Below are 23,666 nucleotides of genomic sequence, written 5' to 3'. Positions count from 1 at the left end.
TGCTACTGCAGGTGAGTTGGGAGGCAAAGGCCCAAATTTTCTCCTAAGGTTCTGCCTCCCCATATTTCAAAGTCACTAAAATCCAGGCTGGGGAGCAGTGGAACTCAAAGAAACAACATGCCTGGACCCTGTCCTCCAACCCTTATTGACACAGAAAATCCTCAGTTTCAGTCAAGAAAAGTCCAGCTGCTGGGCTCCATCAGGTCGTATCTGAGGTTTTTGTTGTCCTAGGTTGATCCCTGCTCTATTTTGGGGTTCTGAACAGGATGTAGACAGGCTGCCTTCTCTGGCCACAGCATGTGCTGGTTCAAGTACCAGGGAGAAGCTGGTTCTGGAGAAGCTGCAAGTGGCCAATTATAGCATATTTGCATGCACTGCCTGTCCCCTCACCCTAGAACACTTGTAATCAGGTGGAATTAGGGCTGAGGGAAGGACAAGACAGAGATTATCACCCCCTACTTTACAGACCAGCTAACAAAGACCCAGAGAAAACCAGAAATCTACCCAGTGTGGGAGAAGGCAATGGCACCCCACTCCAGTACTCTTGCCTGGAAAATCCCATGGACGGAGGAGCCTGGTAGGCTGCAGTCCATGGGGTCGCCAGGAGTCGGACACGACTGAAGTGACTTAGCAGCAGCAGCAGCAGCTACCCAGTGTATCAGGTCAGATCTAATTTCCCAGTCAAGCCCAGTCAGCAGACCAGGTGAATGTTTGCCCCAAGAATTATAAATTGGGGGGTCAGGAGGCTGCAGCCCAGAATCTGGTTAAAACAGTGTTCCCGTGGCTGTGTGTTTGGGGCATGGCTGGCACTCCAAGGGAGAGTTTTATATAAGAGAAAGCTCTTTGGCTCTGGTAGAAACTTACTTGCAGTTCACAAAGCACTATCTCAACCACTCACCTCCTTGGCTCTGGCAGTAGGCCTGTGCCCTAAGTACTATTATCCCATTTCAAAGGGAAGGAAGCTGAGGTTCCCAGAAGTGAAGTAACTTGTCCAAGGCCATCCTGAGAGAAAGCAACAACATGTGGACTTGAACTCTGGACATGGGAAGCTCCATTCTCCTTGTTCTAATGCCCCAGGCCACTTTACTCAGAAGGGAAGGGGAGCTGGCAGGAGCAAGGGGGGGCCAGATGCCCTCTTAGGGGAAAAATATGGGGACCTGAGATTGAAACTACAGGTATTCAAACCAGACTCAAGAAGGTACATGCGTGCATATGTACCCATATGCTGCTCTCTTCCAGAGGCCTGGAGTCACCTATATGTCTTAGAGGAAAAAAATAATAAAATCTGATATTTGTTTTGAGTACCAACTGTGCCCAGAGTTGCACTGAATGCTTTATGTACAGCATCCAATTTCATTCTTACGACTGCCCAACAAGCTGACCCAATATTTCTTCCTATCTGACAGATAAGTTCAGAGAGGGCCCAGCATCACACAGCCAAGAAGAGATGAGCTGGTCACTCTGCAGCAGGACCTGAGCTGGGAACCTTGTGCTCTGCCACTTCTCAGGACCTGACACCAAGTCCATTGCTGTGCTTATCATCACCTACCTTCTGGCTCCTGAGATCCCTTGTCCCTGGTGGACAGGGGCCAGGAAGTCCAATCAGGCACTTGAGGACCTCTAAAAACCAGGTCTCTGCCAGCTCTGCCCACTGTCCTCCTCATTTCCTTCCTGACTCCAGAACCTTCCCAATGTTTCCACACTCCCTCCCCAGCCTAGGTCCTCCTCCTCCAAGCCCTTCCTTTCCACCCAAAGGAAACCAGGGCAGGGATGCTGACCTCCCTCCCCACACCTGTGCACATAGCTGATCCCAGAACCAAGATCTGGAGTTGGCAGAATCAGACTGACCCTCAAGAGATGCACATCTATCCCCTCCCCCAACATGGCCTCAGTTTCCTCACCTGTAACTGGAAAGGTGTGGGGTCAGGGCCAGGGAGTGACTTGAGTGCATACCCCTTAGACAGAAAGAGCCAGCACTCAGGCAGGTGTGAAACAGGACTCTCCTCTCCATCCTCTTCCTCCTCCTCCTTCCTTGATCCCTGGGGGCAGTTGTTTGATTGACAGGGTAGATCTTTCTGGATGTGGTTGGGGGTGGGTAGTATAATATAAAAAGGCAGCTGCAATATTAAAATACAACTTACATTGGGGGAAAATAAAACAGATACTCAGTGTTCTCACAATGCAGGATAGAGATAATCCAACTTGACAAAATTGTCTTGTCTGATCTTGGTGGATCAGACTGTGGTGGGACAAGAAGTGGCAGGATTAACTGAGGAGTCGGCAGAACTACTGTGGGGTGAGAGCCCCCATCGCCCCCCTCCCCAGATTCCCGCTCCTCTCTCCTTAGTCAGGCCTCCAACCCCTTGGGAACCCCAGCCTGGATGGGACATGCCCCCTCCCTCTCCCAGCAGCTCCCTTGGCCCCAGCTCATTAGCCCTGAAAAACCTGCTCAAATCCAGGGGGAAGTTTTTCAGCTAAAATATCTCCATCTCAGGCTAGGTTTTTTCTCTCTTCCCCAAATCATTAGTGAAAGTGCAGTCTCTGCAGCTCCTAGGCTATGTGGTGAAGAATGCCCCCACCGACTGCTCCCTGGCCAGACAGAGGGCTACATGCTGGGATCTGGCCTGGGGGTGGGCTGGGGGAGCAGATGGCTCTGGAGACCAAAAGGGAGGCAGAGGGAGTCCCGGCAGAGCCCATTATATCCTGCCCAAGAGGATGCCGAGTCCCCAGAAAACTGGAAGCAACTGCTGTCAGCAGGGTGGTGGCCAACTGAATGCTTGTCCTGCACCAAACGCTGAGCCCAACACCCACTCGTCCCTGCCCGAGGCTATGTGGGGTGGACTCTATGTTAAACCTTCACTGCACTGCCCAGCCTCCTCCTCTCAGCCCTGTGGTTCTCAGTGACTCCATTCCAAGCCTTTCCCATTAGAATGCCATTCCTCTCACCATGAAAATTAGCTCAGAAGTGGGCATACGAACCCCCTGGACTTGATGCCAGAAATACACGGGTCTGGGGGTGCTCAAGCCCCTTCTGCGTGGGTCTGCCTGGGATGAAGCCACACAGAACTGAGAGACAAAGAGAAAAACCCAAGCTCTGAATATACTGTTGGAGGTCCTGATTCCAGCTTTACCTGAAAGAAAGATATACTGGACTTTTCTGTTATGAGAGCCCCCAAATCTACTTTTTACTTAAACCACTTTGAATTGCATTTCTGTCATTCATAGCTGACAGACTCGCAACTAACACAAGCGTTTTAGCACACCTCGATTTTTCCATCAGGAAACTGAGGCCCAGAGAGGTTACACTACTTGCCCCAGGTCACACAGCTATCAATCTGTGTGTATCGAGCCAGTGATCCAGAGCTGGGGCCAGGGAGGGGGTGAACTCCCAACTGGAACTTGTTTCCCCTGAGGTTCTGAGAGGAAGGGGGCTAGGGGAGGCTCTGAAGCCATTTTCAGCAGGACAAGGGACAAAAAGGTAACAGGTTGCCATGGTTACCAGCTCACTGTGTGGTCCCAAACAAGCAACCTCACCTCTCTGAACCTCAGGCTGGCAACAAAATGTCTCACCCTGCAGAGTGCAGGTGGCCCTCAGGCAGGCGGGATGACTGCTCTTGTCCCCCACCTCAGAGGTCTGTGAGCAGGTGGCTTCCCCAACCAGGCAACGGAGGTTCCCCCCACCCTGAGGTCAGGCACTCCCAACCATACACACACTCCACCTGGTTTTAAATGTCTCTCAAATACCAAATTCAATTTCGTATAACTCCACCAGCTCTGCAGTGCAGAATTCATCGGATGAGGAGCCTGCTTTTCGGGAATAATTCATTTTTCCGGTGTTGGAGAGGAAAGTAATTGATCCAGGGGGCTGACGCCTCCCTCCCTTTCTCCCTCCTCGGGACCATCTGATTCCAAATGCAGCTCTGAGACTGCTAGGTCAGAGTCAGGGGGTTTCTGCTTTAATATATTGGATTATTCCACTCGGCGGTGACGAAAAACAAGATTTAATTCCCTGAGAAACGCCAGCAGAGAAAATCATCTCCCTGCCTGCTTCTCCCTCCTTTTTTTATTCTTTTTATTTTTTTTCAGAGACATCTTTGTCTTTGTGCAGGCTTTACAGCCTTGCTCCAACCCTACACCACCAGAGACTTCCTGAACCTGCCTACCCCATCTAGAGTCCTCTTTCCCTGTCTTGAAGAAGATTCAAAACCCTCTCTGCCCACCCCTCCTCAATCAAGGGTCCCTGAGGACAGATGTTTCTATTCAAATTTGGATGACATTATGGTGCTTGTTCAGTCCATGTTGTTCAGTCTCTAAGCCACGTCCGACTCTTCACGACTCCATGGACTGCAGCACACCAGGCTCCCCTGTCCTTCACTATGTCCTAGAGTTTGCTCAGATTTCTGTCCGTTGACATGATGCTTAGCACGTTGATAAATTACAACAAGCCCGGGGAAAAGACCACTTAGTACCACAGCTCTGACTGATGGGACAGGAAGCTAAGAGCTGGCCAAGGAAGTAATTTACTTTCCTACCACCTCTCAGATCAAGAGTCCACTCACTGCCTCCTCCAGGAAGCCTCCCCTGATTAAGGTCCAAGTTAGCTATCCACCTTGGGGCTCCCAAAATACAATGGGCTCCCCCCTCACAGCCCTTTTACTATCTGATGGTAGTTGCCAGACTTTTATGTATGTAACAAACTAGTCATAGCACTTGCTGTGTGCAGGCCCAGATCCACATGCTTTCCAAATATTAATTCATTTGAATCCTCCTAACAACCAGGAACTATGATCAGCCCCATTTTACACACAAGGAAACTAAAGCACCGACTGGTTATGTGACTTGGCCAAGGTCACACAGGTAGGGATGGCGAGAACTGGAAATCCAGGTGTCTCCTCCTTTAGTCTGTGAGCTCCCAAGGGACAGGAACCCTGTCCATTCGTGAAACACAGAGGCCCCATCCTCCAACAATCCCACCACTTACAGGACAGAAAACCCCGTAAAAGTTGCATGGGAAAGCCCCTTGATGTGGAGCAAATTCCAGCTCTGGAGTGAGACAGTCATCAGCTAGATTCCAACTGTGAGTCCTTGGGTGGGACTGCGCTGCTCTGAGCCTTAATTCCGTCACAGTCTCTCAAACAGGAATGAAAACAGCACACAGGCGCACTAGGAGGATGAGATAAAGCCATGCACCAATGGGCTTCAAACACACCTGGCATGTAGTGAGCACTCAGTAGGTGTGAAAGATCCTGGACTCGAAAATGGAGGCTTTGGGGATACACTTGCCACACTCAGAACAATAACAAAACCTTATCAATCCAAGTCAATGAAGCAAGCTCTGAAATCTGAGTGGAAGGGTGGATTTTTCTTAATAGTGGTAGTAAGATGGGTGAGTTGCCAAGAACTACCAAGAAGAATTTTGCAAAGCACATGCAATCCATTTACTTCTGGGAGTTACTGAGATGTGGGAGAGTCTGAAACAGGGGCTCACTGGACCAGAAACAGCACCTTATGGGTGTTTCAGTCATTCAGCAAGTGTGTATCCGGTGCCTTGGAGTCATGCGGAGGTGAGAGGGGCATGAGCGTTGGGGGCCCTTTGGACCCAGCTAACTCTGTTGCTGACTGCTTTGTGACCTTGACCGTGAGACCCACCCTCAGAACCGCAGCTTCCTCGGCCATAAATTGGGATGACAAAATGAAGCCTCCCCAGGGACTGCTGTGGGGGGCCAATCATGTAACCAGGGTAGATCGAGAGGGAGTCATTCCTTCCCATTTCTCAGTAACAGCAGCAGCAGTCAGCCCAATCCCATCAACCTCCCATTTTGTGCAGAAAACCTCAGAGGCACTGGGAGCTGGACCTGGAACCTGACTCCTTGGAGCAGCAAAGCAGGTGGGCAGGTGGGGTCACAGGTCCCATTTTATAAATAAGGGGCAAAGGGCTTCCCACATGGCACTAGTGGTAAAGAACCCGCCTACCATTGCAGGAGACATAAGAGATGCAGGCTTGATTCCTGGGTCAGGAAGATACCTTGGAGGAGGGCATGGCAACCCACTCCAGTATTCTTGCCTGGAGAATCCCCATGGACATAGGAGCTTGGCGGGTTACAGTCCTTGGGGTTGCAAAAAGTCAGACATGACTGAAGCAATTGAGCATGCACACATGTATAAGGGGCAAAGCCAAGTGAAATCCAAATGTTTCTGTCTCCAAATCCATGCACTTGACCCTGGACAAGCAGCCTCCCTGATTCCTGGGAGAAGAAGGGAAGAGGGAGATCAGGGCTGGGAGGAGGCTGGGGACCCCTGTGTGCAGGTTCATTTATCAAAGATGACCCCAGAATGGAGTCCATGAGGCTGAGACAGGTCACAGAGATATCCCCTATAGGAGGAAAAGTAGAGGAGGGTGCCAGGTGGCCTGGGATTGAGATGGGTGAGTGACCAGAGAGCACTGGAGCCTCAGAGAGAAAATGCCTGGTGTGTGCAGGGGTCCCTGGATTCCCATGGAGACTCCCTCTGTGTCTTCCAAACATCATCTGGGTGGCTGAGTCCATGCTGTTCATCTCCCTTCTTTGGCTCCAGCCCCTCCCCTAATCCAGGCAGTTCTTCCTTACATCTAACTGAAAGCTTTCATGCTACATCACCAACAGACCCTCGATGAAGCACCAGAAGATGTCCCCAGCCCTGCCTACGCTATCTGCGAGCTGGTGGCGCTCCTGGCTCAGGGCGGTTATCTTGCTGACAATTAATAGGCTTTTGTTAGAGGAGAATGAATACCATCTCATCTTAATCTTCCTCATTATTCTCCTTGTTCAGCAGAGTCAACACAAGATTAGGTTTAATTTATGGGGAAAAAAATAGCAAAGTCATTACTCACCAGGAGATCAGGATTGGATCTGCCTGGGTATTCTGTGTTCACTGTAAGCGAGGGGCCACAAGGAAGGCCTGGAGTTCTGCTGAGGCAGGGACAGGCTGGGGGAACCTTGGCCCCCAGATCCCTTTGGGGCTGGATCCCTGGAGACCATCAGCCCTTTCCAGTCTTACAGGACTCAGGCCTCAGAGGACCCAGCCTCCTACATGTTTCTCAGGAGCCTTTGCCATAAGACCAGTCCCAACGGAGAGGAGGGAGCCCAGCCTCTGAGGACCCAGACTCAACCCGAGTCCACGGAAAGAAATCAGGATTTGGATTCAGATTCTGACTTCCGAGACCACTTCCTCTGCAGAGAACTGGCCAGAACCGACCCCGCCTGGGGACTCCCTTGACAATGCTGACACCTAGCGGTGCTTAGAGGAACTGGCGCTTCCTTCCATCCTCCCTCTACATCCCCAAGCAAACCATACCATGTACAAAAAAAAAAAAAAAATCCAGATTTACAAAGTAAATCAGAAAGGGAAAGAGGGACTTTTAGCCATTTCAAAATGGTTAAATATATTTCCACCAAGAAGTCTAAAAGAAAATTCATCTTATCTTCCCTGACCCCTTAACCAAAATGGCCCAGGCCCCTTAGTACACCCTCTTTCTGCCTGGGGCGATAATAAGCAGAGAAGCCCAAAGGCCTCACAGTCCTTGTCATTTCCAACTCTTTCCACTTTCCCTGCCCCAACTCTGTCCTCTGGCACATACTCATCTTGGACCCTGTACCACAGTGGAGTAGCTAGGACCAGCTCAACTACTTACTCGTCATATGACCCTAGGCTAGTTACCCAACATCTGAGTCTTATCTTTTTCATTAATAAAATGGGAGTGCCTGTATCTACCAGAGAGGGCCACTGAGCAGATTAAACAAGGCTGTGTGCTTAGCACAGGAACTGGCAGCAGGAAGTCCTCCGCAAATGCCTATCACCCTCACCACCATCATCACTATCATCCTCTTCATCCTGCTTCTCTGAAAATTTGGTTTCATCCACTAGACTGTAAATTTCTAAAGGTGGCTCAGTGGTAAAGAATTCCCCTGCCAGTGCAGGAGACACAGGTTCAACCCCTAGGTTGGGAAGATCCCCTGGAGGAGGAAATGGCAACCCACTCCAGTATTCTGGCCTGGGAAATACCATGGACAGAGGAGCCTGGCAGGCTATAGTCCATGGGGTCATCAAAGAGTTGGACGTGACTGAGCACACATGCTCACACCTCTAACTCCTCATCCCCAGCTCCTGCTAGACAGAAGAGATTGTTTTCCTTAAAGGACGCTGATAGTATCTCTGCTTCTTGCAGCATTTATAGCTTTTTAGACAGAGCACACAGTAGATGCTCCAAAAACTCTCAGGATCATCTGCCAACGTCTCCAACTTCATGTCAAACCACTTCCCCACTTGTTCACTCAGCTCCAGTCATGCTGGTTGCCTTTCTAATCTGTAAGGTCATTCCCAACCCTGGGGCTTTAAATTTACAACTCCTGCAATGTTCTTCCCCCAGATATCTGGTTTCTCATCACCATTCGAATATCACTTTCTCAGAGAGATCCTCCCTGATCACCTTGACCGTGCACAGCAGCACTCCCATGCTCACTCTCGACTTTGTTCACTATGCTATAGAGGTCAAGTGCCTAAGTGGCTGGGTAGAACTCCAGTTCTACCACTTACTAGCTGTGTGGCCTCAGACAACTTGCTTTACCTCTCTGTGCTTCAGTTCTCATATGTAAAAATGGAAATATTAATAATAATGGTTCCTACTTCATAAAGTTATTATGATGAATCAATATATGTAAATCTCTTGTAGTACTGCCTGTTGTCTCTAAGTGTCATATCATGTTTGTAATTATCCTATTTATTTAACTGCATGTGTTTATGTTTCTCCATCTAGACTAGCAGACAGCAAGTGCTTAAAAATATCAGTTGATTAGACAGAAATCTTACGGCCAGGCAGGCCTCTCCTTAATCACGTTCAGATGCCTTTGAGCTAAGTAGCCAACCAGTCCACTATCTCTGGCTTTCATACTCTCAGGGCCCTCGGGCTCCCCCTGCTGGACAGCGAGTAGGTTTTGTTTTTTTTTTTTTTGCCTTGAGGCTGATCGCAGCCTGCGGTAGCGGTCAAATTTCCACGCCCGCCTAGGGGACAATAAACCTGGCTCTTTGGAGTCAGACGCACCTGGATCAGAATTTGTGTTTCTCCAGTTATTCTTCACGTCATACGGCAGGAAAGTCTCTCATTCGAGCCTCCTTATGGGCAGAAGGGGGGTAATGATGCCCTTGCCCCCTCCCCCACATCTAACTGGGTTATAGGCAGTGTGGTGTGAGGGTACCCCGTACACAGGGAGACCTGCAGGCCCCCATACCCTCATTGTCAGCCCTTGGATGATGCACGAGGAGCCGTCTTGTCTTCCAAAGGTAAACACCATCAGCTATCCGCTGTTCCTCCAGGGACAGACACGCAGGGACAGTCTGGAGCACCCCATTATCTGAGCCCCTTGGGTCTCCTCTGTGGGCCCTGTGCCCTGGGGAAAGAATCTGGCCTCTGTCCCTCTGGCTCCTTCCTCTGAGAGCTGGCAGTTGGCTGGAGAGGGCCTTCCTGAGCTTGCATTCTCCTATTCACTTGACCCCCACCTCCCTGGCTGCTGTCTCCCCCATCGTAGCCTCAGAGGCCAAGGGTTCCCTGCCTCATTCCACACTTGTTTCCAGATCTCACAGTGCCCTTGGCTTTGGCTGAAGACCACAGACACTGCAACTCCTATATCTCCAGCCCACACTCCTTATGGCCCTCTTTCCCAAACACCCCCTGTAGGTAGGGGAGTTCTCCCTACCTACAGCACCTTTCATGCCTCCCATACCCATGCCTTAACACCTTAACCTGTGGACCCCTGGACTCAGATTCCTGGCCTCTCGTACCCACTGCAACTCTCTGTCGAATCTCTTCCCAAACCCCCAGGGTGGTCTCTGGTCCTGACTCATCCCCATCTGGTTCCCCATGTGCCCATCCTATTCCCTCACCCCCAAAGCATCACCTTGCCCTTTACTCTTTTACTTAAAGCTGGAAGCTCAAGGGGTTACCCTCTTCCTTCATGGCTCCTCAGCAAACTGGGCCGCCAAGGTAAGGTATTGCTTACCCTGTCTGACTGACAACTCAGGTACGTGTGAGCAACAACTTTCCCATTGGACTGTGAAATCCTCTAGAAAGGGCCAAGGGTGCTCATGGGACAGAGGGCTATGGCTGCACCTTCAGACTCGGAGTTTTCAGGGATATGTCTTCCCTATCTGACTGAGGATGCTCCCAGAGCAGGAAGCATATCTCCACCATTAGACAGGATATAGCCCTTCCCCATATGTCCATCCTCGATGTGGCCAAGCAGTTGACTTTTCCAGGGACAAGGACTGTCTTTCTCAACCTTGTAACCTTAGGACCCTGCACTAGGCCTGGCCCCAGATTGGGACTTCAGGAATCATGGGTGAATAAATGAACCAAAGAACAAATGCAGGCAGCCTGCTGTTTAAACTCTGCAAGCCCACTGGCCAGCAGGTGGCATCAAGGAAAGCTGGAGGGGCAGGGAGATTTTATTGGTCATCCTTTTGGAGAGAACAGATTTCTCAAGACCCTCAACCACCCCCAAGACCAGCAGCTGAGAGTCCTGGGGAGGAGGCTGGGTTTGAGAGCTACTGGGGAGGCCAGAAAAAGAGTTCCTGTCCCAGAGCCTGGTACACATCCTTCCCTCCACCTCTCCCTTTGAACTAGTGCCAGGGGCTGGCCTTGGGTAGGGCTTGGAAAATGACCCATAAGACTAGATGCTAATGACTCCTGTTCAATCCGATACTAGGCCAAGGAAGACAGCATGAAGTGGGTATGAACTGAAGAGAGACACCAAGCTGACTTTTCTTGTGCCTCCCACCTGGTCACCCCCCTCCCCCAATCTCCCACCTTGAGCGACTAGCACTAATCGTGGGCCCAAGAGAACTGGTACCGTAGACTAGGTGCTGCCTCACTCACCATCCTGCCTTCAGAAAGGAACAGGGCAGGGGATCAAGAGAGGCCAGGAAGGGAGACCCCACACACGCCCTGTTCTGGCTTCTGGGCAGTTTGGGTGTCAGTCAGGCGCCAGGCTCAGCTCCCCATCCTTGGCCTCACAATCCCAGCCTTTGTCCCGCAGGTCCAGGCCCAGCTGGCTCTGCACCCGCCCAAGGGCCCCTGGAAACCAGAGCAGCTGGAACCCCACCAAGTATTTTTCCAGACTGGGCCAGAGGCCCTCAAGAGATAGAGACTAAGCAAAGGGAGGGCGGTTCATTCATCCGTTTGTTCATTCATTCCTTCCTCCAACAAATAATATTTATTGAACGCCCACAGTGGCAGGCACTGTGCTAGAGGACAAGTGCTAGGGGATTTAGTGGTCGGCCCAGTGCAGACCCACACCCTCACCCATCTTATTTTCTGGATGCAAATATATACCAACAAAACCTCTCTCTTCCTGTGTGGGGGCTGGGCTTAGAGTATGGGACAGAGAGGAGTTCTTGGGGGTGGGGAGGGTGAGGATGCTACTAAGGCCTATCTAATCCCCGGCCTCTGCCCCTCCAAGGCAGCTGGGAGAGGCTGGAGGACAGGTCACTCAGGGCTCCACCCACACGCTGCTGTTGGTCACCCGGGCCCCGAACCAGCCCTTCCAGTAGACGCAGTCCTGTCCCCCATGCTCGAAGCGGACGAAGCGGACGCCGGGCCCATAGTCGGTGAAGATGTGGGAGATCTGGGGATGGGGAATTAGGAGAGGGTCAGACTCAGAGCCCTGGGTCCTCCCCCAACCACCCCTACCCCGGCGCCCTGACTCTCCTCTAGTCCCCTGGACTTTTCAGCGCAGCATCCCTGCTCCGGGTCTCTCCTACTGTCAAGGCTAGCCCCGCCCACAAGCCCCGTGGGCGGGGTTTCCACAAAGTCCCGCCCCTCGCGTCCAGGCCCCGCCCGCCACCCTCCGGACTCCAAGCTCACCTCAATCCAGCCACCGTCGTCGCTGTCCGCCGGCACTGCCACCTGCCCGCTGTTGAACTCGGCCAGCACGTCCTCGTGCTCCGACAGCAGCTTCACGGTGAGCTCGTACAGGCAGCCGGCGTCTCTGCGGCCAGAGTACCTACCCCAAGGGAGAGAGCGAGCGCCCCGGGCAGGCTTCAGCCCTGCAGAGCCGGTACTCTGGGCCCAGCTCTTAACGGAAATTAATCCTGCCGGCCGGTACTACCAATGACCCCATTTTACAGATAAGGAAACCGAGGACGGAGAGAGAAAATGACTCGCTCAAGGTCCGAACCCAATAACTAAATCCCAGATGGGCCAGACTGAACTTTGGGACCAAAACCAAACCTGCCGAGAAACTTCTTGTTTGGATCACAGATGGATATTGAAAAACAAAACCAAAAAGCTTGTCAACATTTAAAACTCAAGAGGGGAGGCAGATTTCCACCTCCTCCTGAAAACCCGTGGCCCATGTTGTCGCAGCCTCTAGAGTTGGGAGGCAGGGGTCCCTGAAGCGGGGTAGCCGGTTCCAGTTGGCCCTCGACCCCACTCCCCTAGCCCCCCGGCCGCTCACCAGTCCTTCACCACGATCGCCGGCTGAGTGGTGTCCAGTAGCTCCTCCCAGTAGCCCTCAGCCTGCAGATTAATGATCTGCGCTTTGCGACACCACCTGGGAGACTGGGGGTTAGAATGGAGTGGAGGCTCCTCCCCTCCCCTTCCCATCCGTCCCCCTTCTCCTTACTCGAAGGAGGAGGCGAAGTACTTCTTGACGCTCTCATCATGGATGAATTCCACCCCACAGTCTCCGGGCAGCTCCTCCACCCTCCAGCCGTCCCCACCGTGCTCCACGTCGCACCAGCCCTCCAGGTCCTCTGTAGGAACACGACAACCCCATGCTGGCCACCCAGTCCCTGCGAGGGTGTGGGGAGACTGGCTCTTGCCCCCATCGTGGAGGGAGGGCGAATGTGGTCCTTGAACGTTGGGCAGAGGGAGGTGGGAACGGTGAGCACTTCCTGGTTTTCCCCCGGATTTTCTCACGCTCTCGGGAGGGTCTTCCGCGGAACCTGTCTTGCCCCAGGTCCCCGGGGATGGAAGGATCTCCAAGGAGAGAGGACCCCTCCCCCCCCCCCAAAAAAAACCTAACCCAGGGAGCAAGACAGAAAGATAATACTACAGTATGTATTGGGGACACTCTGTGCTGGGCACAGCGCCAAGCACTTTATCTCATCTACCGCTCAAAGCAAGCTGGCCTTGTTACGGCCCATTGTATAGAAGGGGAAGTTGAGCTCCCAAGGCCAGGGTGACAGGGCGCGACCCCTCACCTTCCCCACACGGGTTGCGCAGCAGGTTGCGCCGCCTCTTGCTGAGGAAGTAGAATTGCTGCCAGTGGTCGCGCTCGTCCTCGGGGCCGTCCTGGGGCACTAGACCCTCCTGCTGGCATTTGAGCAGCCACAGGGGGGCGCCGTCCACCAGCTCCTTCCAGCGCAGGCACACCAGGCGGCAGGCCTGCACCAACTGGGCAGCCGGCAACTCGGCCAGCACACGCAGCAGCAGCGGCTCCGGCAGCTCGTCCAGGTATGCCGCCTCCTCCTCCCCCTCGTCCTCGGGTCGCTCCTCCCCGCCGCTCGCCTCCTCCGCGCACGCCTCCTCCTGCTGCTCCTCCGGGCTTGCCTCCTCCGGCTGGCCCACGCTCTCTGCGGGTGGGCGGGGCGGGGGTGCGGCTGAAACTCCCCACGACTGTTCCCCGCCGCGCCCCACAGCCTCTATGTGAAGGGCATCGCCTCCACCCACGCTCCGACAGTCCGCAACTGGGGCCGGATTCCGTGACCCGAGAGTAGGGCCTTGTGGAGGAAGCCCAGGGGACCAGGGCCACCGACCAGCCCCAGGTCTGAAGAGTGGCCTCAGAGGACTGTTTCCCTTGCAGGGCCAGTACACCACATACATACCTGAGCCGAGAGCAATAACTGATGATATTTCTGACACATGGAAGTCCCTTATCCCTCCAAAGAGCCCTCTGAGATCTCTGCTCCAGTCACCTCCTCAAAGGAGCCCTCCTGGACTTCCCCATTACAAAGTCCTCTCACCTCACCGTTGGAAGTTCCGCCCTTCCTAGCTTTTATCTAACCCCTCCTGGGTTAGGAAGATCCCCTGGAGAAAGGAATGGCTACCTATTCCAGTATTCTTGCTTGGAGAATCCCATGGACTGAGGAGCCTTGAGGGCCTACAGTCCATGGGGTTGCAGAGTTGGATGTGACTGAGTGACTAACACTGCCAACAGTTAGGCCCTATTTCATTCTAAGCATTTTAATTGCATTTATTCTTTAAATCATCACAGCATCTCTTCAAGGTTGTCGGTATTATCGTCCCATTCCATTGATGAGGAAACTGAGGCACTGAAAGGTGAAACCACCCAGGATCACACAGCAAATGAATGACTGGAACCTGAATTTGAACCCAGGCAATGGGGCTTCCGAGGTGATGCTAGTGGTAAAGAACCCGCCTGCCAATGCAGGAGATACAAGAGATGTGAGTTCCATCCATGGGTCAGGAAGATCCCTTGGAGAAGGGCATGGCAACCCACTCCAGTATTCTTGCCTGAAGAATCCCATGGACAGAGGAGCCTGGTCACATGGGGTCAAAAAGAATCGGACATTACTGAGGCAACTGAGCACATCGTCAGGCTCCAGAGCTGCCTTTAACCACCAGAGCCTTGGGAATATAATTCATGGAGTTGGGAGTTATAATTTTGATTTCACAGGTGAAAATGCTCAGGCTCAGAGGTGTGGAATGACTTGCCAAAGGTCACAATGCTGGTATTCAGGCAGGGGACACAGGGACCTGAGGCCTGAAGGGAAGAAGAAACAGGGGCTTGGGGATGGGGGAGGGAGGCTCCTTAAAAGACAGTGTGTGTGTCAAACAGGGAGGTGTAATATGTACTTGGGAAGGAGAGTTTCTTCACTCCTTTTCCTATCCCTGGTCCTCAGCTCCCTTGTCTATAAAATAGGAATAATCCCTGCACCAAGCATTCAGATGGTACTGATGATCACCTCCACTGAGGAGTGGGCAAGGGCATTCTAAATTATGAGAGGGACCCATGTCAGGAGCTGTGGGCTGAACTGTCTCTTGGATCCTGGCTGGCCTCAGCTGGGCCATTCACGCCTTGAATAAGCAGATACTGTGTGCCCAGTGTCCCTGGAGACGGTAGGGAGGAGATGGAGCCACTCTGAGTGATGGGGGAGGCCATTGCTCTCAGACCTAGGAAGGGGTGGGGAGGGTTCCTTAAGGGCTGGGCCCTGGAAAGCCAGGGCAGTGGCGAAAACAGGCCAGGCACCAGGGGAGGAACAGGTAGGGCCCAGACCCAAGGCTGGGGGTTGCCAGGACCTGGCCAGGTCCTTCACCTCCTCACATGCAGCATTCCCCACCCCTAAACCCCAGTCAGACCCCTGAGAGCCGAATCAGGGTTTACCTCTTCAGAGTCCAGAGTACACAGAGAGTCCTCAGTATATCTTATTCAGTGGATCTTATTAGTTAGCACAGTTCCCTTCATTATTAGCTTTTTTTTTTTTTTCTTTTTTGCCACATCTTTATGATATGGTGCTTTACCCACCCCTCTGGCCAGGAGGAAACTGAGGCCCAGAGAGGCTTACTGGCCTCTCCCAAGTCACACCATAGAACTGTGGGGATGGCGGAGAGGAAAATGCCTGCCCTGAAGCCATATCACCTGCCTGCCCTGCTGCCCACGGCTCTCCGGGGAGCTGGGCCCAGTGTCCTCACCTCTGTACCCCTCCCCCTGCCCTGCCCTGCCCTGGCCCTGGTGGACACCTGATGCTCCCCAGAAAGGTGCACCTCGCCCAGTCCCCTCTCCTGGCCCCAGGCCTGGCACTCAAGGCCCCAGATCTGATTACAGGCCCCCCCACCCCCTCTGGAGCAAATACAACTCCCCACATTGTTGCCTTCGGAAAGTTATCTGGGTCCTGGAAACTGCCTCCAAGGCTTATTCACTCACTTGGATTGGGCCCTTGAGTCCGGGGAATAGCTGGGCCCTGGGAAAAAGCAGGAACCCATTCTGGGTCCTATGAAAGGTGTGGCAAGGGGGCCATGGATTGGGAGCAAGAGCTGAAGGAGGTAGGATTTTCAGGGCTAGAGGCAACTCAGGCTAGAGGCAACTCAGGCTAGAGGCTAAGGGGCAGGGCAACTCAGCCACCCTAGTGAGCATCACTGTTACCCATTGTCTCCCCCAAGCAATGGCCTCTCAGATGGGCCTGATGACAAAGGGGTGAGGGAATCTGGGAATCAGGTCTTGTTTCCACCCTGACTCAGCAAGCAACCCCTCCATGCCCAGCAGGAAGTCCTAGAGATGAGGAGGGGGGTCTTTGGTGCCAGACAAGATGACTGGGCAGTCTCAAAGGGCTCTAAGCATCAGCTAGAGCTGATGCCTGAACTCTCACCACTGGCCTGGTGCCCACTGGGCATCCAGCCAACCAAATGAGGATAGCCCCTCCAGACAAGGGATCCCAGGAGGAAGGCTTGGATAACGTAGGGAGAGGCCAGTAACCCCAAGAAATTCGTGGGGATTCAGACAACTCACAGCCCAGAGTTGGCAAATGCAAGAAGCTGATGGAATAAAAAGGCTTGTGGCCTCTTCCATGGCAGATGGGTCCCAGAGCCCGGTCCAATTAGACCCTCAGGAAGCCAGGAGGAAGGTACGTGGATCACTCCTATGCTATCTGCGGATTAAATGGGACCCAGGAGTCCTCCCTTTGCCTGTCATCTCTCAAGGCCTCTGTACATTAAGATATCAGACAGAAGGCTGTGCTCCTTAGAGACTGTCTCAAGGGCTCCGCTTGGGTGAAAGTTTGCCGCTCTGGGTCTGGGGGGCCCCCTTGCTCTCTGATGCCCCCTCTCCGTAGCATTCGCCCGCCTGCCCCGGTCACCCCTCCTGGACTGAGCGAGTGGATCCAGTGGCGGCGGCTACCTGGGTCACCGTCTCCGTCCATCGTTGCGGAGGGCGTTCGCGAGAGGAGGAGGACCCGGAGCGCTGCGGGGCTGTCCGAGTCCCGCGGCGGCCGCAAGTCAAGGCGCTGCCCGCGTCTGAGTCGGGTCCCGGCGGACTGAGCCTTTTAAAGGCCCCCGCCTCCGCCCCCGCCCAGCGTTTGGCCCCGCGCCGGGACGCCCTGCAGTCCGGAGCGATCGGCTAGAGGCCGGAGGCTCTCGGTTCCTTGGCGGACCCAGGAGGCCCGGAAAGGTCGGGTTTTGTTTTTGTTTTTTAATGTAGGGGGAGGGGGAGCCCATTCCGGGCGTCTCCCAGCGCCCTCCTGGGGTGACTGCTCGGAGGAGGCGGTGAGGGGGCGGGTAGAGTCTGTCTCACGCGGAGGGTGCGGGGTGCGCGGCCCAGGCGGAGGAAGAGAGCAGAAGCTCCTCCTGGCACCGCCCCCCACCCCCCACCCCCGCCCCCCAGCGCCACCCCAGGTAATTTTCCTACATCTGTGAGGGGCGCGTCCCAAGCCTGATGCTCCCCAAGCGGCAGGGCCCGGAGCGGGCTGCGGGGGCGGGGCCGGGGCCGGGGCGGGGCTTTGTCGGCCGCGGAGGCGGGGCCGCACCCACCGCGACTGCAGGTCCAGGCAGGCTCAGCCCCGGCGGCCAAGCGGGATCGCACAGCGGCGGCCGAGAGCAGGTGACCGGTGGGAGTTGGCGCGGGGAGCGCCGGGGCGAGGATGCGGGTTCCGGGAGCCGGGGACCTCGGCGGTTCCGGGCCCCGCCGCAGTGTGCAGAGAGAGGCCCAGCGCGAACAAGGCACAGGCGGCTGGGTTGCGCGGCGCGGCCTCGAGCGGCGGCGCGGGCGAGAACCCCAACTGGGGTCGCCATCGATGCGCAGGGGTCCAAGCCTAGACTTTGAAAGCCACAAGGAGGGATGGGAAGTCGAAGACGCGCGAGGGCACCTGGGCCTGGAGCCCAGCCACGGGGATGGGGGTGGGGGTATAGGAAAGGCGGCTCGCCCTCGCCTACCGCTTCTCCAGTCTCACCCAGGCAGGTCATTTCCTCCGTGGTCTCGGAAAAGTGGCTTGAGCCCTTTGGACGTCGGTCGAAGACAATGACAATTATGCTTTCCCCTCCTCTGTTTTGCCAGACAGGCTGCGGGGCTTTGCGTTCATATTTCCAGGCGAAAGACTGGCCTATTGAAAAAGGCTGGCTCTAGACTCAGAAAGGGCTCAAGCTCCTTTCCGCTGCTCCTGTCCTTCCGCTGCTCCTGTCCGTGTGGTCTCGGGCAGACCCCACCTCTTTTGCCTCCTTCGCCTCCCTTAGGGGCTATTGTGAGGTGACAGTAAAAAAACAAAAAACAAACAAACCAGAGCTCACCTTTTACTGAGCTTCTCCTGAGAAGGGTCCTTGAACCCTTTCCAGGAGGTAAGTACTGTTCCTAGACCCATTTCACAGAGCAGGAAACTGAGGCTCAGAGAAGCCCGGTGACTTTCCTGAGACAATCCGTGGCAGAGCTGGGAGGAGAACCTCCACCACAGGGTGCTGCGAGTACCTGGTCCTCGGGAGGGGGCCAGGTCTGCAGTGTAGCTTGTCAACGCCCACAGGAGAGCAATGGCGGTGGGGAACATCAACGAGCTGCCTGAGAACATCCTGCTCGAGTTGTTCACACACGTGCCCGCCCGCCAGCTGCTCCTGCGCTGCCGCCTGGTCTGCAGCCTCTGGCGCGACCTCATCGACCTCGTGACCCTCTGGAAGCGCAAGTGCCTGCGCGAGGGCTTCATCACTGAGGACTGGGATCAGCCCGTGGCGGACTGGAAGGTCTTCTACTTCCTCCGCAGCCTCCGCAGGAACCTCCTGCATAACCCATGTGCCGAAGGTGGGATGCTGACTGGCTCTGACATGCCCCCAAACACACACACTGTTGTGATGTCAGCTAACATTCATTAAGCACTTACTATGAGCCAGCCAGGCACTTTAGGGGGCTTAATGCCTTTCATCCTCTCACAGTAATCCTAAGAGGTAGGTGCTGTTAGGCACCCATCTTTCAGATGGGAAAACTGAGGCCAACAGTGGCATTTCCTATTCCACTCTTTATTACTCAGTGACCTTTCTGAGGAGAAGGAATGTTGGCCAGTTGGAACTAATTGTGCCCAGGACACAAGACCCGGAAGTCAGAACCATATTTTCTTGGCCTGGTTCCCAGACTCCAGGATTAAGCCTACTAGGAGTGTCCCAGAGGACAAAGGGGACTTTGCTCATGAAAGAGGGAGAGATCCAATCTTCTTTCCAACACATTCCAACAGCAGGCGAAACATGACTTCTGTGGTCGTCCAGAGGCCCCCCTTTCTGTTGCTGTCTTGTAACTGATTAATTAGACACTGGGATGGGATGAGAACCTCATTCTCCATTATGTGGTCAAATTCTGGAGTGAAATAATAAAACCACCCAAAGCTGTCCAGAACTTTCAGATGCCTCCTCACTTGACTCCCCAACAGCTATGTTCTTGACCAGCAGTTGACATACCATGGTCCATAGGCCAAATCTGGCCCAGGAGCTAAGAAGAATTTCTACGGTTTTATGTGATAGTCAATATGTAGCCCACAAAACCTGACACTTTGTGGAAAGAGTTTTCCAGTCTCTGACCTGACCCCAGTTTACAGAGGATGAAACCAAGGCTCAGAGAAAGCAGCTTGCATAAGGTCACAGAGTCCAGTATTGGTAGAGCTGGGACTAGATCCAGATCTGCCTGGTGTCAGAGCATTCCCTAACAGAAGTCATCTGGTCATTCCCACTGTCAGGATTCCCAGTAGAAGTCAGTCATGGTGGCGCCTGGCACACCGGATGTGCAGGGTTCCCCTGCTGTGGGCTTGAGGGCAGCTGCTGAAATCCAGGGAGAAATGCTGGGGGCAAGGGGCCCTTGGGCGCTGACCACTAGGGGGCCTCCCTTTGATGTGAACTCTGCTTTCCCGCCAGAGGGGTTTGAATTCTGGAGCCTGGACGTGAATGGAGGTGATGAGTGGAAGGTGGAAGATCTCTCCAAAGACCAGAGGAAGGAATTCCCCAATGACCAGGTCAAGAAATACTTCGTGACTTCTTATTAGTAAGATCCATGGGGTCTTGGGGAGGCGGGGGAAGCCCAAGTCACTGCACCTTGAGGACTCTCCTGCTCTGGGAAGGGCAGGCCTAGCCCTAGAAGGCCCTGGTAGCGAGCCCCAGCCCCTCCCACCCCTCCACCCACCCCCAGCACCTGCCTCAAGTCCCAGGTGGTGGATCTCAAGGCCGAAGGGTACTGGGAGGAGCTGATGGACACCACACGGCCAGATATCGAGGTCAAAGACTGGTGAGTGCCTGGGGCGAGGCCTTGAGGGGGGAGCCTGCCATTCAGGTGCCCCACCCCCATCCTGCCCTCCATTTCCAAGGCCCTAATGGGCCCTCCCTCTGCCTGCAGGTTTGCAGCCAGGCCAGACTGCGGGTCCAAGTACCAGCTGTGTGTTCAGCTCCTGTCGTCAGCACACGCACCTCTGGGGACCTTCCAGCCAGACCCAGCAATGATCCAGCAGAAGAGCGATGCCAAGTGGAGGGAGGTGTGTGAGTCGGGAAGGGGACGGGAGCACACTGTCCAAGGCTGAGACCGCAGTCACACAGGCCTGGGTTCAGATCCCAGTTCCACTGCTTCTGACCTAGGCTTTGGCTGCTCTGACCTTTAAAAGACTTCAATGAAATGATGCTGGGAAAGATATGTTCAAAAAGGTTGACTACTACTAATTACTACCAGTTATAACTATTATCTAGGTCAGGGTTCAGTGATCTTTTTCTTAAAAGGCCAGATACAAATAGTTTAAGCTTTGCAGGCTGTACTGTCTCTGTCTCAACTACTCAGCTCATCAGCTCTGCTATTGTCATGAAAGCAGCTTTAGCAAATGGGCATGGCTGTGTTCCAATAAAACTTTATTTATAAAACAGGTAGTGGGCCCCTAGACCAGTTTCCTAACTCCTGACCTAGACCAGTGATCTCCAGTAGAACTTTCTGCAGTGACAGAAACAGTCTGTCTGCCCTGTCCAGTTTGATAGCCCAGAGCCACACGCAACAACTTAAAACTAAGTAAGAGCCAGTTTGTAGTGTAGCTGAGGATCTGAATTTTTAATTTTATCTAACGTTAATTAATTTTAACTTAAATAGCCACATGTGCTCAGTGATGACTGGACATCTTTTGGCAGCTTTCAAAGTTTCCTTCAGTTCCTCTGAGCTGCACTTAGATAATCCCATGGAGTGGATCTGGCAAGATTCTGCTTCATTTTACAGATGAGGAAATTGAGGCATAGACAAGGGAGGCAGTCTGCCCAAAATCAGAGTAAGGACTCAAATTCCATTCTTCTGACTCTGGGTCAAGCACTAAGCCCTCAGCCCATCCTGGCCCCATCATCCCCTCAGGCAGTGCCACCCTCGGGGTCAACTCCCCTGACCACTCTCCTTACCTCCCCTGCTGCCACCCCCACCCCCCACCAGGTCTCCCACACTTTCTCCAACTATCCACCTGGCGTCCGCTATATCTGGTTTCAGCACGGCGGCGTGGACACTCACTACTGGGCCGGCTGGTACGGCCCAAGGGTCACCAACAGCAGCATCACCATCGGGCCCCCACTGCCATGACACCCCCGAGCCCCCAGCCACCTAATCCCAACTGAAAAACTGCTGTCAGAGAAGGGCTGGGCTTGGGAAAGGGAGGTGGAGGCCAGGCTCCCCCAGACTTCCTAGTTCATCTTTGCCCCCAGCTCCCCAATTGCCACTTTGTGGAGCCTCTTTGTGCAGCCTTCATATGTTATGGGTAGCTAGTTCTCTGCCAGGGGTCTCAGTCTGAGTGATGGGGCCCCTGAAGTTAGGGAGGTACAGGTCGTTCCCCCAGGCTCTTCCCCCTGTCACCTCTGAGGGAGGGTCTCCAAGCTCTGCTGGTAACCCAGATCTGTGTGTCTACCTTCTCTCCCTGGGCCATTTTCTCACTGTCTTCTTTGAGAGCCCTCAGAGCAGGGACAGTCAGGACTTCCAGAAAGCCTGTGACTGCCCTATGTAGTACAGATGCTGGGAGGTGACTGTGTAGCTCAGACAGATCTAGGAGTGGAAAGAGGGTTCTGCTGGCCCATCCTCTGCCCCCTTCTCTACCACCCTCAAACTCTCTCACTCTGTGCCCTTACTCAGGGAGGTGGCTTTGGCCCAGAGGCTCAGGCCTGGTCTGAGATAGTCAGGCCCAGTGGGGTGGGGTCCTGGCCAGGTCTAGATAGTCTTCACTGTCAGGGAAGCCCCAGAAGCCATATAGGTATTAAGTGGGGGCAGGACTCTCCAAAAGGCCCCCCTGAATTCTGTGCAGGATAAGCCAGGGCAGGGGGGTGGTGGGTGCCAGGACTGGTCCCTGAGAACTGGGATATGTGAACCCTGAATGAGTAGGATAGGGGTTTTCAAGAACCACCTGTCCACCTCTATGCCTAGACCACGCTCTCTGTAGCTTGGAGAGCATTCCAGGCCCCCACCCTACCCTCAGAACTACCATTCCCAGGACCTCCCCACCCTGTCTGCCCACGTTCCCACCTCTCCCTCATGCTGGAAAGAGAGCTGTGCTCTGGTCTTACCCCTGCTGCATGTGGCCAAATAAAAGGTATTCCCAGCCCAACATGTGCCCTGTGTTTTCTGGGGGGAAATGGCAAACTTCATGGGAGGTCCTGCCTCTGGCCTGCAGAAAGTACAACTTGTATGGCTCTGTCCAAGGTACAGAGAGGGGTTGACATTTCAGGAGCCAGACTTCGAAGAATGAGGGTCCTGGGACAGACCGTGGAAGAGCTGCTGACCCCCACACCCCAGCAGCCCTCCAGTGCTGCTGGCTTCCTCTGGAGGCCTGGCCAGCAGCTGGGGAGCGAGGCGTGCAGGTTTCTTGGGCAGCTCTTGCCTACACCTCTTGCTGGGTCAGCAGTGCCACCACAGGCAGTACTTACTGCTGTTTTTTCCACTGCCCAGAGCTTCACTGACAATGGAGGAAGCCTAAGAATTTATAGTGGCTCAGCTGGTCAAGAATCCGCCTGCAATGCAAAAGACCTGGGTTCAAACCCTGGGTTGGGAAGATTCCCTTGGAGAAGTGAAAAGTCTACCCACTCCAGTATTCTGGCCTGGAGAATTCCACGGACTGTATAGTCCATGGGCTCACAAAGAGTCAGACAGGACTGAGTGCCTTTCACTTTCAAGAATTTATAAGGGTGCCTGGCACACAGTAGATATAAGTACTGTTACGCTGCATTATCTTCACTCAACAGTTAGCTAAATTAGGGCCTCAACCAGGGCAGGGACTGTTACTGACCAGGGTTTTCACTCTCCTTATCAACAGAAATTGATAAGATGCCAGATAAGAAGTTCAAGTAAGCCTTTACTGGGACCTCCACTAGAGTAGGAGGGAAAGAAATCAAATAACAGGTTTCCTTGCTCCCTGGCTAGCTCCAGGGTGCAGGGGTGGGAGCAGGTGTGGGGGTGGGGGGACTCAGCTTGGTGAGCTGGTTCCTTACATAGGGTGACGGTAGGCTTGTTAGGGGTGTGTCCAGGGCTTGGGCTGGAGGGGTGGCCTAGGTAGTTTGCCCACCCCTTTGGTGATGTTGTGTGCAAGGGGGCATCTGTAGTATTTGCTTTTGCTCCCAGCTTTTCAGAAGTGACAACTGGGTTTTTGGTCTTTTGTATCTAGTCCATAATTTCCTCCAACTTAGCGTGCAGGCAGTTATTTTCAGTGTCTTATAGTTTCTT

General features: G+C 53.9%; 2 protein-coding genes across 4 annotated transcripts; one reads left to right on the top strand and one right to left on the bottom strand.

Moving 5' to 3' along the window:
• Positions 1 to 11,211: 11,211 nt before the first annotated feature.
• On the bottom strand, positions 11,212 to 17,253 carry FBXO2 (F-box protein 2). Its single transcript, XM_055582316.1, has 6 exons — positions 16,887 to 17,253; positions 13,234 to 13,605; positions 12,654 to 12,783; positions 12,486 to 12,581; positions 11,894 to 12,032; positions 11,212 to 11,654 (listed from the first exon to the last, which is right to left on the bottom strand). Exons 1-6 carry the CDS (start codon positions 16,906 to 16,908, stop codon positions 11,520 to 11,522), a joined length of 894 nt encoding a protein of 297 aa, XP_055438291.1. The 5' UTR covers positions 16,909 to 17,253; the 3' UTR covers positions 11,212 to 11,519.
• Positions 13,182 to 22,556, top strand: LOC129653051 (F-box only protein 44). Of its 3 annotated transcripts, XM_055582317.1 has the most exons (7): positions 13,182 to 13,486; positions 14,247 to 14,437; positions 18,496 to 18,767; positions 19,865 to 19,991; positions 20,136 to 20,231; positions 20,340 to 20,475; positions 21,399 to 22,556. In XM_055582317.1, exons 2-7 carry the CDS (start codon positions 14,418 to 14,420, stop codon positions 21,540 to 21,542), a joined length of 795 nt encoding a protein of 264 aa, XP_055438292.1. In that variant the 5' UTR covers positions 13,182 to 13,486; positions 14,247 to 14,417; the 3' UTR covers positions 21,543 to 22,556. The 3 variants fall into 3 exon arrangements, with proteins under 3 accessions (XP_055438292.1, XP_055438294.1, XP_055438293.1); XM_055582319.1 differs by lacking the exons at positions 13,182 to 13,486; positions 14,247 to 14,437 and adding an exon at positions 16,191 to 17,156 and having other exon boundaries at positions 19,865 to 19,962; XM_055582318.1 differs by lacking the exons at positions 13,182 to 13,486; positions 14,247 to 14,437 and adding an exon at positions 17,520 to 17,585 and having other exon boundaries at positions 19,865 to 19,962.
• Positions 22,557 to 23,666: the final 1,110 nt, after the last annotated feature.

The sequence above is a fragment of the Bubalus kerabau genome, chromosome 5 (genome assembly GCF_029407905.1).
Source record: "Bubalus kerabau isolate K-KA32 ecotype Philippines breed swamp buffalo chromosome 5, PCC_UOA_SB_1v2, whole genome shotgun sequence".
In the NCBI taxonomy this organism is placed as follows: Eukaryota; Metazoa; Chordata; class Mammalia; order Artiodactyla; family Bovidae; genus Bubalus; species Bubalus kerabau.
This window is presented reverse-complemented; position numbering and strand designations above follow the sequence as displayed.